Source organism: Festucalex cinctus, chromosome 1 (genome assembly GCF_051991245.1).
Source record: "Festucalex cinctus isolate MCC-2025b chromosome 1, RoL_Fcin_1.0, whole genome shotgun sequence".
In the NCBI taxonomy this organism is placed as follows: domain Eukaryota; kingdom Metazoa; phylum Chordata; class Actinopteri; order Syngnathiformes; family Syngnathidae; genus Festucalex; species Festucalex cinctus.
The window spans coordinates 6,419,651-6,434,142 of record NC_135411.1 but is presented as its reverse complement, the minus strand read 5'-3'; the positions used below and the strand labels follow the sequence as shown (position 1 = coordinate 6,434,142).

The following is a 14,492-nucleotide window of genomic DNA, read 5'->3' as shown; positions in this document are numbered from 1 at the left end:
GATAAACTAGAAAATAAAGAAATCCAGCATTAATTTTAGACATGCCACGTTGGTCCATCTGCTGTGGTTATGGCTCATGTCGATAAAATTCAGCTTCATGGTGCGTTACATCCCGCGACCCTTGTGAGGAATAAGCGGTCAAGAAAATGGATGGATGGGGTGCGTTACATCCATTGAAACATTGTGCAAAGTTTATACAATGTTTCAATGCATTTGTTAGACTTATAGTAGGACTCAAAAGCATATTTGTATTCAAGTTAATTTCGCAAACAATTATCGGTTTACTTATCGGTTATCGACATCGGCACTTCTAAATTATTGGTTTATTGGTATCGGTTGAAAATAGCATTATCGTGCATCCCTAGTTTTAGTTTAGTTTTAGTTAGTTTCAGTATTATTTTTAGTTTTTTTTATGTGTTTACTTATGCGCACTATTCAAAAAAACACCATGGGAGCGACATCATCTGAAGGTGCTTTTCTATTGGCTGCTGCTAGATGACGTGTGACACACTTTTAAACGTCATTATTCAGGTTAATATTAGTGTTGTTCCGATACCGATACTGGTATCGGCAGAGGTGCCAATACTGCATTAAAACAGTGGTATCGGTATCGGTGACTACTCGCAAGTAACATGCCGATACCATTAATTCCAATGCTAATATAGGATTTTGGATGCAGCATCTTGTGTCTTGCTCGTGCACGACATTCACTGGTATGTGACATGTTCACTGCATGCCCATCTAAGATCTCCTATTGGCCCTTGAATGCTCTGAACCAATAGCAGGACAGCTTTTTCATGTTGAGGAAAAAAAAACTTTAAGTATCGGTATCGGTATCGGCCGATACTGCAAAGGTGGGTATCGGTAACGGGGGCCAAAAAACGGTATCGGAACAACACTAGTTAATATGAAAATAAATGTACTTAAAAAAATCACATTTGAAATCATCCCCAAAGGCTCACACATTAAATTAATTACCAAAGATGAAAATGAATGACATTTTTGCTATAATTATAGTTAGTTTTGTAAACATAAAATGGAGTTTCAGTTACTTTTCATTTTTTTAAAAAGCATTTTCATTTTTTATTTCGTTAACGAAATTGATTTTTGAATTTCTGTTTTATTTTTTTCGTTCGTTTTAGTTAACTTAAATAAAATTGGACATTAGACAGCGCAAGTTTTGCATGTAATCTGAATGGTCTTCACATGTTCACTTCATTCTTGTCATTTCAGATGTTCGAACTTCCAGTTTCAAATGGCAAGAATAGGCCAACGGTCAGACTGGCCAGCAGTCAGTTTGGGGGATCCGGTAAGTCCAAAATCAACTTTTACTTTGCACAGTGCGACTATCAGCACAAATGAAAAGTTTGGATTGGTCAGTCGTCATTCACGTGAAATGAAATGTTTGCCTTGGGTGGGTGGAAATGTCCTTCTTGCCTTGTAACATCTTAAACCAGCGGTGTCATAGTCTGGTCCTCGAGGGCCTGGGTCCTGCATGTTTTAGAGGTTTCCCACGTTCAACACAGCTGATTCATATTTAAGCTCATCAGCAAGCTCTGCAGGAGTTTCATAATTATCCTGATCATTGAATCAGGTGTGTTGGAGGGAGCAGAGAAATCTCCAAAACATGCAGGATTCTGTCTCTCAAGGACCGGATCTTGACATCTGTGTCTTAAACTATCTGTCCTTGCTGCCCACCGTCTACCCCCACTATAGTGAAGTTTATGTAACAAAACAGTTCCTGTTTCTCCATGTTTGTGTGGCTGGCTTTCTAAATTGCACATCATTTGATCGATCCCCAACATTAGTTGCCACGATGTAGATCCCGTGCCATCGCCGCTGCAGTTCCTCATCCAAATCTTGCGTTTGTCCTTTCCATCACCTTGTCAGCTGTTGCCATTCAATCAAGAAAGCCACAAAGGCCGGTGGGGGTTGATGGGAACAGGCCAATTAATCACCTCTGCTGACTCTGGGAAAAGCATTTCTCTCTTCTGCTCTCCTCACGTCGACTTTTTGGGGTTTTTCCGTTATGTTCACAGGAAGCAGTGGGCATTATGGCCGTTTGTTTGCAGGACAACTCTGTTTGGCTTGGAAAAATGTTTTAGGAAATAACATTCTTTTAAAGATAAACTCTGCGTTCTTATCTCATTTTGCAAGGCTACTTTGTGCATGAAACTCAATAAAGTACAATGGAGTCAAACAGACCAGATTTCTATGGCAATGATTTTCAAAGTGTGGTATAGTACCAGTAGTATTGTGCGGGCTGAAAGTGCAAATTTTGGAGATACAAGGATTCTGTCCCACACTAGCAGTATACTTTGGTGGTACTCACAAACACTGATTATGTTTTTGTTTAAAAAAAAAAAAATAATAATGATAATTGACACTGACTGTAATATGGAAACACTACATTTTTTTGGTCTGTCTGCATTTGTATTGAGATTAATTATTGCCTTCAAGTTTCTATCACTTCAGTAGTTGAAACAGGATATTGAAGCTAGGATGAAAGACAAGTTCTGGGGGAGCAACTAGGGGGCTTTCCTCCATTCATGTCAGGTTCACTCGCAGCCTTTTTCTGATGACAAGATGCAAGCTCACACAACACACAAGACGGGCACGTTGGCAGCGTTATCAATCTATTGGCAGCCTATGACACGTCCCGTGACATCAGAATCGTGCACCATCCTAATTGGATCAATTGTCTAGACAGGTAGCTGTTTTGCTTCTTTTTTTTTTTTAACCATTGGTTGGTGAATCGTGTTAATGTTTTGATTCAAAAGTGTATCATAGACCACTTTTACACAACAATTCTGCAATTCTTCCACTCAATTTTGACACAGAATTATTAGTTTTGACGTTTTAAGTTGTTATTAACAACAGTAATACATCACATTCACATTATCTGGTGCTTGTCGTCCATATATTTTTGAGACTGTAACTCTGTAGAGGTTTGCTCCCAATCTGGTAGCATGACATGCTTTGACAAACAAGCAGTACTCGAGCACGCAGTTTCCGAATAATATTCAGCAGTTTTTAAAGTATGTCCAAAAGCAGTTTTTCACTTTTTTTGAAGTATGTATGGTCAGTCAAGGTTTAGCGTGTGTGTAAATTTCAGCTTGTGTGGCTGTGACTTCAGTCAGGAAACCGAAACCAGTATGTGAATTTCTCGTCTTCTCTGATTCGAGAAACCGCCGAGCTCAAGTGATTCCAGTACACTTTCATTTTTTTGGGTTTCTGGAAACCGAGAACGTTGCAATATATTTTTAGACACTTTATGAGACTGAAATGCAGAAGTGTGAAGTGTTATATGAATTCAAGTTCAACTCTGTGTCCACTTCACATTTAGATGATTAGTTCACAGTACAAAAATGTACAAAGTTCAAATGTCTAACAATTGATGACACAAAGCAAATGCGATGCAGTCGATCCGTTGGGGGTTGAGGTGTACTGAGCTGTTTTCAACGTCTCTGGTGACTCACAGGTTAAAATGACCAGGCATGTGTTACTGAACATTGTTCAGGATTTCATGAACAGCCTCAACTCTCTTGAGGTTTGACATGGATATGACTTCATGCTTTTGTGTCTGGGTGACTCACTTTGCAGCGGGAAGGAAGGAGAAGGTGCATAGACGGCGTTATAAGCGCCTGTGGCAATGTTCGTGTTAAGACGAAAACATGTCTGCAAGTCCGCTCAATGTATGGCCGAGTTGTACTCCTGAAGCCAGTGAGTCAGGCTTGCTGGCTCTTTCCAGTATCTCTTCCTGTGTAATTATAGACTAGCCATGCCTGAAGGGGCGTTGCATGCTGGGAGGAGTTGGGCATTGGGGTTAAAAAAAAAAAAGAAAAAGAAAAAGAAAGAAAGTCTGATGTTACTCATCCTTTGTCCAATTTTGTTTGCAGTCCGTATGATAGTCTGCACTTGCCACAGTTTTCTCTAGGGATGTACGATACCACTTTTTTTCAGACCGATACCGATACTCAGACCCTCAGTACTCACCGATACCAACTGCCGATACCAGTAGTACATTTTGACAAAAAAAAAAAAAAAATCACTAAAAGATATTTTTAAACAAATATATTTCCTTTAATTTTGACAAAAAAAACAGCACAGTCACTCTTCAATAGTCTTAACGCTCAAAATAAAACACAAAAATGCTCTTTTAGTTTAAGATTCACAATTTTGAAGTATTTCCAAAGCGGTGAAGTTTTGGTGAAAAACTGCTGCAAGCTAGCGCCACCTACAGGCAAGGAGGACTCACTTAACGTCTTTCCCCCTCTGCCATCGCTCGCTTGTACTCGTCTGCGTCACGAGTACTCCAGTACTTGTAAAAAGGCTGGTATCGGCCCGATACCGATACCTGGTATCGGTACTCGCCCATCCCTAGTTTTCTCACTCTGAAATAAAATTGACATATACAGTATGATAATAATAAGTGAAAACATGTTTTATATTCTAGTTCCTTCAAAATAGCCACCATTTGCTCTGATGACTGCTTCGCACAATTGGCATTGTCACCTCTTGGGTACTGCTTTAATACTGGACTAAATCTTGTCGTCGGATCCAGGCATTAGGTACCAAAATAGCTTCTCGAGAGCTACTGAGATATGATGAGATGATGAAATCTGTTGTTTGGGCCGGACTAAAGGCTGACATTTAGAATTCAACATCTCGTTAATACGGAATAATCCCTCAGGTGGTCTGCGCTTCCCCCATGTCACATGCCTTTTTCAAAATTCCAGGATATCACATGCATACTTTAGTGTGTGAGACACAGGAAAACCTTACTTTGCATGATATTTTTTGAAATATCTCTCAACACTTAACAGTTCGTGTATATAGTTGGTATGAATGATTTTCGGAAAAGATTGAATTGAGATTTTTCGGACAGATTTTCCAAATTTGATTCAGTTCACAATTTTCTCCAGGCTGTGTGACTCTACATTTCACAAACTTCAAACTTCAAACTTCAAACTTCAAACATGAGTTAAGTGATTAAGCAGAGGATTGCTGACGGCATGACATGGATGATCTGCTTTTTGTCACCTGCTCCGAGCTGGTTGTTTAGTGTGACCTGCATGTGCTCGACGTAGCTCGCTGCGTTTGATTGGTGAACTTGAGGAGGTAGGAGTGCTTAAAAAATAAAAATAAAAATGGAGCTTTGACGATGACAAAATCACCTCCGAGATCACATTTTCGATCCCTAAACAATAATTCGTTACAAAAGCAGATTGTCTTTCCACTTACTATTTATTACGTCTTTAGGTTGGGCCGTGTCAGGTCACAAGAGAACCACACACTCTTTCTTGAATGTTGACAGACTTGTCAGGTCACAGTCACCTATATAAAAAAAAAAAAAGCATTCTTCTTCCTCAATTAGTCCACTGGTGTTTTGTGTGTGTAATGTGTGTACAGAATAGATCACTGTTGTCACAGCACCCTCTGCGCTGTGGACCCATCATTCTCTTATACTGCTGATCCTGTCGTGATTCTAGACCGCCTCCACCCCCACCATCATCCCGCTCCGCTTTTTAATTAGACAACACAAACCAAAATATGAATATTCATAGAGTGAAGCTTCATTAATATGCACAATTATGCAAATCAGTCCGCAATTAAGCTCGAGCTTTCCCCAAGAGAGATTGCATGTTGTAGTTGAAGAAGAGATTGAAGGAAATAGGACAGGCAGGGACCAACCTTTAAAATCGGTCGTTTCAAGCACATTCATCTCTTTGAGTGCCAGAGCGTTCTGTTCAGGCATAACATGTGTCACTTACGTAAGATTTAGACCTTGTCGGACTATTAATGGCTGCTGCCGGGAAAACGAAAAGACGTGGAATGGGTCAGTGAAGAATATAGGGAAGGAATCACTCTGGGACTCTCATATTGGCTGGTAATTATTCCGGCTTCCTGCAGCTCTCATCCATGTGACAACACCGGCTTCACACTGTCTGTGTGATAGAGAGCTTTCCAGTCAAGGTTTCAGCACTTTCAGTCATCTACAGTATAAACCGTCTTCTGAACATGGACTTATTAAAATATCAAGTCAAGATGCCTTTCACACTTGTTGTGCTCGTTATGACGTTGTCGATCCATAACCTTTCTCTCTATTGCAGGTGTTGATGAGAGGAATGGATCCAGTCCTTGGGGGTCCGGAGAGCAGAACAGCCCATCCTTCAACCAGGGGAGGGTACGATCAAATTTGACTCATTGCATTGATCTTGGTTAGATGGCAAACAGTTTGCACTGACGAGGTTTGCCTGATGAAATTTTCAATGTGTCATAATGGGTGGCACAGTGATCAAGTGGTTAGCATGTCCGCCTCCCAGTTCTGAGGACTCGGGTTCGAGTCCAGGCTCCGCCCTTCCTGGGTGGAGTTTGCATGTTATCCCCGTGCTCGTGTGGGTCTTCTGCGGGTACTCCGGTCTCCTCCCACATTCCAAAGACATGCATGGCAGGTTCATTGGGCGCTCCGAATTGTCCCGAGGTGTGCGTGTGAGTGTGGATGGTTGTTCGTCTCTGTGTGCCTTGCGATTGGCTGGCAACCAGTCCAGGGTGTCCCCCGCCTACTGCCCAGAGCCAGCTGAGATAGGCGCCAGCACCCCCCGCGACCCTTGTGAGGAATAAGCGGTCAGGAAAATGGATAGATGGATAGTTTCCTAATGTATTTTTCAACATTTAATCTTTATTAAAACAAACAGTATCACATCTCTTTCATGCATCATAAGATACTAAGGTAAAGGGAAATGAGGCATTCATATAAGATCGTAAGTTCAGACCGGTAATTAGTACATTGATGTGCCGTTTGGTAAGCGTTCGCGATAACACAATTGTTCCACACAAGTGAACAGTAAACAGTAAATTAGTAAGTGCAGATTACAATTGCACAAACAAAACAGTAGCTTTCGCACTTTGTACATGACACTGTTTCATGAAGCATGATACAGTACATAAACGGTGATTGCACTTCTTTACCACTCAACATATCGTGTAGACCAGGGATGGGCAATCTCGGTCCTCGAGTGCCGGAGTCCTGCAGGTTTTGGACGTTTCCCTTCTCCAACACAGCTGATATATGATCAGCTCATCAGCAAGCTCTGCCTAAGACTGATAACGATCCCGTTGATTGGAATCGGCTTGTGTTGGAAGTGGGAAGCCTCCAAAACCTGCAGTACTCGGGCCCTCGAGGACCGAGATTGCCCAACCCTGATATAGACGGATAAATAAATAAAACAGATTAAAGCGTAATGATCTCCAGTTAGTGACATCACACACGTGGGTAAGAAATGTAAGATAATGTCTACTTATGATGTACTATCTTTCTAACAAGGTTAGGGTCTCATCGATTAAATGTGGAGTAACTTCTTTTCATCACTTTTTAAGTTCATTCATTAAACATACATCCAAATTTATCCTCTTAATTTTTGACCGTTTGACAACTTTGCACAGATGAGTTTTAATTCGTCATGGCACAAGTGGCCGCACGCTATCATGTCCGTGTGTGCGCTCAAACATCAGAGACACGCAAGTCAGCCCCTTTTTTTGTACATGGGTGGCACACAGAAACACAAAATTAAAAAAAAGTACACATGTGCGGCACACATTCGACAGTTATCAGACTGAGAACATACATACACACGCTTAGTTATATATTTCACACTGTAATGTTTTGTGTTTGTGTGGTGGCGTGAAAAAGACGAGGCAGAAAAAGACGTCCACGTGAGGATTTATTTGTTTACTTGGTTTGGAACGTAGCTGCACTCGATATTACTTTATATCCATATAAAAAAAAGGTATCGGGTAGGTTGGCCTTGAGCTACTTTTAGTTTATATATAAAGACAATTTAGGAAGTTTGGATGTGCTCTCTTTTTTGTCTTAATGCTTTGCCAAGGTATCGGATCAGAACTTGGTATCATCAGTTACTCAAAATCCAGGGCTCTACACTAACTTTTGCACTGGTAGCACCGGTGCTACCAACTTTTTCAGTTGGTCGCACCACACAGGTTTTGTTCGCACCGTTTTGGCGGGGAGATAAAGCATGACCGTATTTGCTAATCTATAGTCTTAAAGGCACAGGCTCAGGAAAATGCACAATATAAAACTGGATTTACGCCCATGAACTCCTTCTCAATCTACACCTCTGGGCTTCCGTTAATGTGTGGTGGTGATTTTTTCCTAACCCCCCCCAGCCTGTATTTCGCCATTTTGAGTAGAGATCGACCGATATGCTTTTTTCAGGGCCGATACCGATTTCGATTATCGGTAGTCAAGGAGGCAGATAACCGATATTTGAAGCCGATATTCATTTGCAGTAAAAGTTAAAATGTTGGCACCAAATTTTTGAATAATGCAAACCCTAACCGTTCTTTACAATGGATTCTCACACTACACTTTTCATTTTACATCCTTCTATCTGCAATAAGACGTTGGTGGCGGGGGGAGTTAAATGTGGGGGCCAATGTGACATTACCTTTTATAGCATTTGGGATACTTGTAGTTTTATTCTATAAATGTTATATTTTTATATTTTGAAGTAATAGGAGGAACCCTGTCATTCAAAATGTGCATCAGCTGTGGCATTACTTATTACTACAGCAAAAATAAATAAAAAAAATTCCATGAGAAAAACTATTCATCCCTGAACACCATACAGTTCTTGTAGACCTTATTATGATTATTGTTATTGTTACCATATAGACAGTTTTGATAAGCTGAGGATCTTAAATCGAGAACAGCAATATCATGCTACTCCTCTCTACAAGAGAACTGTCAAAAGACACTTCATCATGTAGTTTACTGCCACTTAGGATGCCCCAATCAACGCAGAAAAAGGGTTGAGTAAAATAACTTGGTTATAATAATAGTAAGAATAACTTGGTTAAACAGACATTGTTGCGGTGGACCGCTGCCAGTTTCTGCTGTTTAATGTGTTTTACACTTATAGACACGTGTGTGTATATGGGCACACTATTCTCTCACTACTATACTGTACTGTATCACTTAATGGCACAGATGTACTTGTCTAAGTAATAACTGGGCTGCAACATTGCTAATTCACATTAACAAGCACTATCTTAGCTGTCCACATGAATAGTTACTAACACACGAGAAAGTTATACAACACACCAAACATGAGCTCATTATTCAAAGTATGATGCACGTAACGAAATTACATCACTGAACATTAATTGCAGCCGTGTACGGCCGTAGATGTTACATATTAGTGGCATCCATTGAGAGGATAATGTCCCAAATGACGGCAGACATGACGTGAAAAGAGAGACAAAACGAGCAAATAAGCACACTATACTTTAGTGCACTTCTCTACTAATGCCAAACATACGTAAGAGAACACGTCCGTGTAGTTAAACAGTGTTTGAGACACTTAGTTACGGAGCGGACTTTAACGAGGTGCACAACGAGCTGTCAATCAAATCGACGTCGAAGCTTAAGGCACACAATGGCAAACCAGTGCGACAAATAAACACAATATAAAGTAACTAAACGCTATTTAGTGTCATTGTGGCATCTCACTGCATAATAACCGCTATGCAACAAGTAATGGACGTGACCCAGAATGCAATGTGTGCGTCACGAGAGGTAAATATAATGACGTTACTCTACTCTTAACATGGAACTAGACAATATAATAATGACAACTGTTAATATTTGGAACCTTTCTAACAAACATTATTTACTTAATTAAGTGAAAATGTGTGTGATTCCCTCCCCGAGTAGTTCAAGTAGCGAATTAGCTACTGGGTGCTAGCCTACATGCTAAGCTGAACACACCACTGTTAGCTAGCGGGAATTCAATGCAAGGCAATGCAGCTCCATTCATATAGTGCATTTAATACACAACATAATTCAATGTGTTTAGCTTATCATGGTGAAACGATCGGCGGAGTCTCTTCTCTTTTAACTTACCTTCGAAGCATGTGTCTGTCGCGTTGTGTACGTGGGTGCGTGTGTGACCGGCTACTGTGATACAGGCATACACTACTGATTGGTTCTGGCTCTTGCACGGCTAACCAATCAAATGCTGCTATGGGCGTTACATTGCTGGAGTTGGACTCCATAACAGACAGAGACGCTCTGGGCTGCATTCGAAGCGAAAAGACGGAGTTTTAAATGGATCGCTCATATCGGCCGTCAGATTAATAAAACAGACCGATACCGATATGTACCAATATGTCAAATATCGGCCCCGATTATCGGCCCGACCGATTATCGGTCGATCTCTAATTTTGAGTTTGTTTTGTCAACAGCATGACATTTCTGTGGACAGTTGTTTACCCCTCCAGCCAATCGCAGAGCGGGGGGTGGCAGGGGGCGTGTCACAGACGGGGCGAATTTGTCGGCTGCATGACATCACTCCCGTGGCAACTTGACATCACGCACGGATTATTTTATTTTATTTTTTTTCCACTCACACAAGCTTACATGTGTGAGTGAGTGAGTGAGTGAGTGAGTGAGTGAGTAAAAAAACAAAATATTGTTATAAAAACAAAATAAATATTAAAATCTCTTCTTTCATAAAGAAAAAAGTGTATTTCTATCTGTTTCAGTTTTGCAGCAATTAGCATTAGAATATAGCTAAGTGTCATCATTACTCACAAATCTATTTAGAATTGTGAGTAATTGAGCTTTTTTTCAACATGTCCCTGGTTGATCTCCTTTGCTTTGCTGCCACCTGCTGGCTGTTTGTGATAACAACCATTTCTTCAACCGTTCTTTGCAGTTGAGAGGCTGCATCAAAGCCTTCTGTATGCTCTAGCATAAAAATAATAAAAAAAAAACATTAAAAATGTATAAATATGTCTTTGGGACACTTAAAACATTTAAAATAGAACATATTTATATGTTTTTGGGAGCAAATGATTTAAATGTAATTGAGGTCAAATGTACCTGATCATCTTTTGTAGGCCTACATTTTGCTGTCATCCACTCGTCTGTTGGAATGCAGAAAAAGTCAAGTTGTTGTAGTACTCTGCAGCCATGCGTTTGTGGTTGAATTATTATTATTTTTTTTTGGTTTAATCCCTAAACTTTGTGTCATCTTCTCTTCCAGTGTTTTGGCGAAGATGGCGTTTACAGTGAGCAAGCTGGCATTGCACCTGGCACCGTGTTTGGTGGAGGGATTGCTGGTAAGCGTGTTCGCATTGGATTTCGCAGCTGAAGAAGACCTACACAGCAGCTGTCTTCTGGGAATGTCCCCCCCCCCTCGCATTAGACACAGCCACTGCAACGTACATCTTTATGAATCCATTCCATGTTTGTCCGCCGTTCACATACATGCGTCACTTAAGGGCAACGCATATTCATGCTCAGGTGCGGATGGATGAAGGCAGCGGCATAATCAGGGGAGGCTGCGGAGGAGCACTGTGTTCCATTCTGTGTGTTCAATATGGAGGTGGGCGTGTACGCGGGGGCGAACGGGGTGTTGGGGTTATAAAGGGCGCCCATGCACAAACAAGGCTCTCCCATGGGATTACGTTGGCCTATAGCTGCCCTCTGTTTAACTGTCAGGGGAGGGGAGGGGAGACAGGCACAATTGCCCCTGAACCGTTTATAATGGCTCAATTTGTCGTTGTTTTGCTCGCCGCGGTCATAAATACTGCACATCATACACAATCCACTCGGCAGATGCGAGGCGGTCATATGCAGACGGGGCAGTTGCCAGACTAGGATTTAATGTTGACATTAATGCCTAATTTCCCCCCATCACGGCCTAATTTCATTTTGTGTCCTTCCAACAGGGAAGGCTGAGAGAGGCCCTTATTCACCATTTGCAACGCAGGTAAATCAGTTTCGCGAGACAGGCCGCCCCTCCTTGCACTTTTAAAATTCTTCCACCGTTTTTCTGATATGTTGCACGTGAACCTTCCTTTTTCCTTTGTCATCCTCGGTAGCCGGGCTTTTTGCCCAGTGAGATAGCCATGCCCAGTCCTGATGCCCTGTCCCCCTCTGGCTTGAAGCCCACCTCCCAGTTTTATTCCTCCTATGAGAGCAGCAACTCTCGCAGGCGACCCGCCCAAGAACCCATTGGTAAGATTTATAAAACAATGCTTTACCTTTCAGTGAGTTAACAATTTCCATCAGATCTCAAAAGCGTTTCAATATTCTAATCTCAAGTGAAGTGTGTGTGTAATCACTTCTCCTCTTGATTATTTTAAAGTAACAGGAATTTCTCACTTCTGTTCCCTCAAGTGAAGCAAAAACACTGCAGGTGCTGTGGTTGATTATTCACATCAGATAAGAATATATTTCAATTAGGTGGCAATCAGTTGAAGAGATGGAAGTGTGAACATTTCATAGCACAATGGCAGCGACAAATATGGTCACATTTACCAGTTGTATCATTTACTAAAATGAATATAAAGGGGTGTCAAAATCAGTGCGTTAATTTTGAGTGAATTCTAAGTTCCTTTAACACCACTGAGCTGTCACCAACGTATTACAAATGACATTATTCCATCTCGTGGCAGAAAAATGACCTCAACACAAATAAATATCACGCTTGCTTTTTACAGTAGAGTACATCGTTTTAATTTTAACTAAAATTTATGAGTTATTATGAAATTATTGTATGAATGACTAAAAGATGCAGCCATATTTCTGTTAGTTAACAATTTTTCCACTTATTTAAACAATCGTATGGAACTTAATAAAAATAATATTGTACATTTCATTGTACATTTGGAACAGATATAAAATTAGCGATTAATCACAAGTTAACTATTGAGGTCATGTGATTAATTACGATTAAAGATTTCAATCGCCTGACACCCTGAATATAAATACAAAAAAAAAACTCACGGATAGACACACCTAAAACAATGCAGCAAGTTTTATTTTGGTTATATAAGTATACAAAATCATCAACACTGTATAAGATGAATTTCTTGCATGCAAGACCCCACAAAATGATGTAAAGCGACTTAGATGACAGTGATATATCTCACGACCAGCAAACTTGCCTTGGTGTACAATTTTTGAGCGGTAATGAGTCAAAAGATTTGACGTGCTGATTTGTATCGGGAAAGCGTTTCCTCCTCAATCAGTAGTCAGATGTCAGAGGGATTTGCATATAAAGTAAGGCCTGCGCAAATGGAAGCATCGACACTCATGTGTGACTGTATAGTCAGTGATTCCGATTTGTGCTGTTTGACCCCATATTTGCCTCTTTGTTTTTCCCCATCAGAAGCGCAGCCAAAAAAGATCCGGAAGGTGCCCCACGGCTTGCCCTCTTCGGTAAGTGCCAACATTCAGAATTGTATCTCACTCGGTCCGTGGGAGTCGGTTTTCTCAGATCCCGTCCGTCCCTTTTCACGTTCCATTTGGCATCTCTGGCCTCTTTGTGGCTTGTCAAACTGTCCGATGCTGTATATTCAGCTTGCACAGCTGTGTATCTGCACCAGTCATTTCAAGAAGGGAAAGAGGGGGGGGGGGAGCCACTCATTGAGCCAGTCGCTCATTTGTAGCGTATTTATAGTGTGTCATACTTTTGGGCCCTTCTACTTTGTGACCACATTTCCTCCCTTCTGCCAGCCACGTTTGTGTAGATCACTGAGGAAAATTCGTACTCATTTTTCCCCCCTCCCATTCTCGCTCTCTGATCGCCCGACTTCCTCCCTTTCTCCGTTTCTTGCTCACCACTGCACCATCGCCTCAAACCCCCGCAGCCCCTCCCACTCACCCACTCGAACAACAGCTCTCCCCTTTTTCTCTCTCTCTCTCTCTCTCCCTCCCCCACCCCTCCATCCCAGCTGCCAGTGGAGTTGGCCGCCGTCCAGGATTCGACAGATGGTTCAGTAATTAGGAGTGCATCTCTCCTTCCCTCTTTCTCCACTACGCTCCTTTTCCTCTCCTTTTTCTTTCTTGCTTAATCAAATTAGAGAAGAAAACTCCAGTACGGTCGGAGTTGAGTTTGACTTGCATCAACAGTCGTTTGGATTAAGAAAGCTGTTGGAAACTTTATTCTTGTGGGTCGGCCGGTGTACCTTCCAACTGCAACTCCTGTCCTGTGGTCTTTCGGTGATATGCGCTTTGGATTCAAAGCATTCTCAGACTGTTTCTGTTGGACAGCCCAATACTCAAGAAAGATTTAATGGCAGTGAGAGACAGTATAAGGCATTGTAATCAAGTAGTGAAATCAAGTTGTTTTTTTTTTGTAGCTGATAGTAATTACTCAGTGAAGTCATGGATGTATCTTAAAAGAAAACAAAATCACCCCCACCGCCATGTGGCGTAGAAGACTTTCATCATTCCCTGATAAAATAGTGCAAGTTTTCCTTTATTGAGTTTTCTATTTTGTTTTTAGGTTTGTGCCTCAGGCGAGGATTTTAACAGGGACAATGCGGCGGCCTACTCCGCTTCAAAAGCAGGAAGCATCTACACACCGCCGTTCTACATGCAAGGTTCGTTCAATCCAGAGTTGGCACAGCAACTTCTTTTTGTCCATTGTGTTGAATAAAAAAAAAGTTTGTGTGGC

General features: G+C 41.3%; 1 protein-coding gene across 8 annotated transcripts in view; it reads left to right on the top strand.

Moving 5' to 3' along the window:
• The window catches only part of tcf3a (transcription factor 3a), a 33,771-nt gene that overhangs the window by 8,361 nt on the left and 10,918 nt on the right, over positions 1 to 14,492 (top strand). For 7 of the 8 annotated variants that reach the window (XM_077513278.1, XM_077513293.1, XM_077513261.1 and 4 more), the window contains exons 3-9: positions 1,234 to 1,309; positions 6,114 to 6,187; positions 11,070 to 11,145; positions 11,758 to 11,798; positions 11,911 to 12,046; positions 13,203 to 13,252; positions 14,322 to 14,418. In XM_077513278.1, coding sequence (XP_077369404.1) covers positions 1,234 to 1,309; positions 6,114 to 6,187; positions 11,070 to 11,145; positions 11,758 to 11,798; positions 11,911 to 12,046; positions 13,203 to 13,252; positions 14,322 to 14,418 — 550 coding nt within the window. The remainder of the gene's footprint in view (positions 1 to 1,233; positions 1,310 to 6,113; positions 6,188 to 11,069; positions 11,146 to 11,757; positions 11,799 to 11,910; positions 12,047 to 13,202; positions 13,253 to 14,321; positions 14,419 to 14,492) is intronic. The other variant, XM_077513302.1, reaches the window with a different exon arrangement.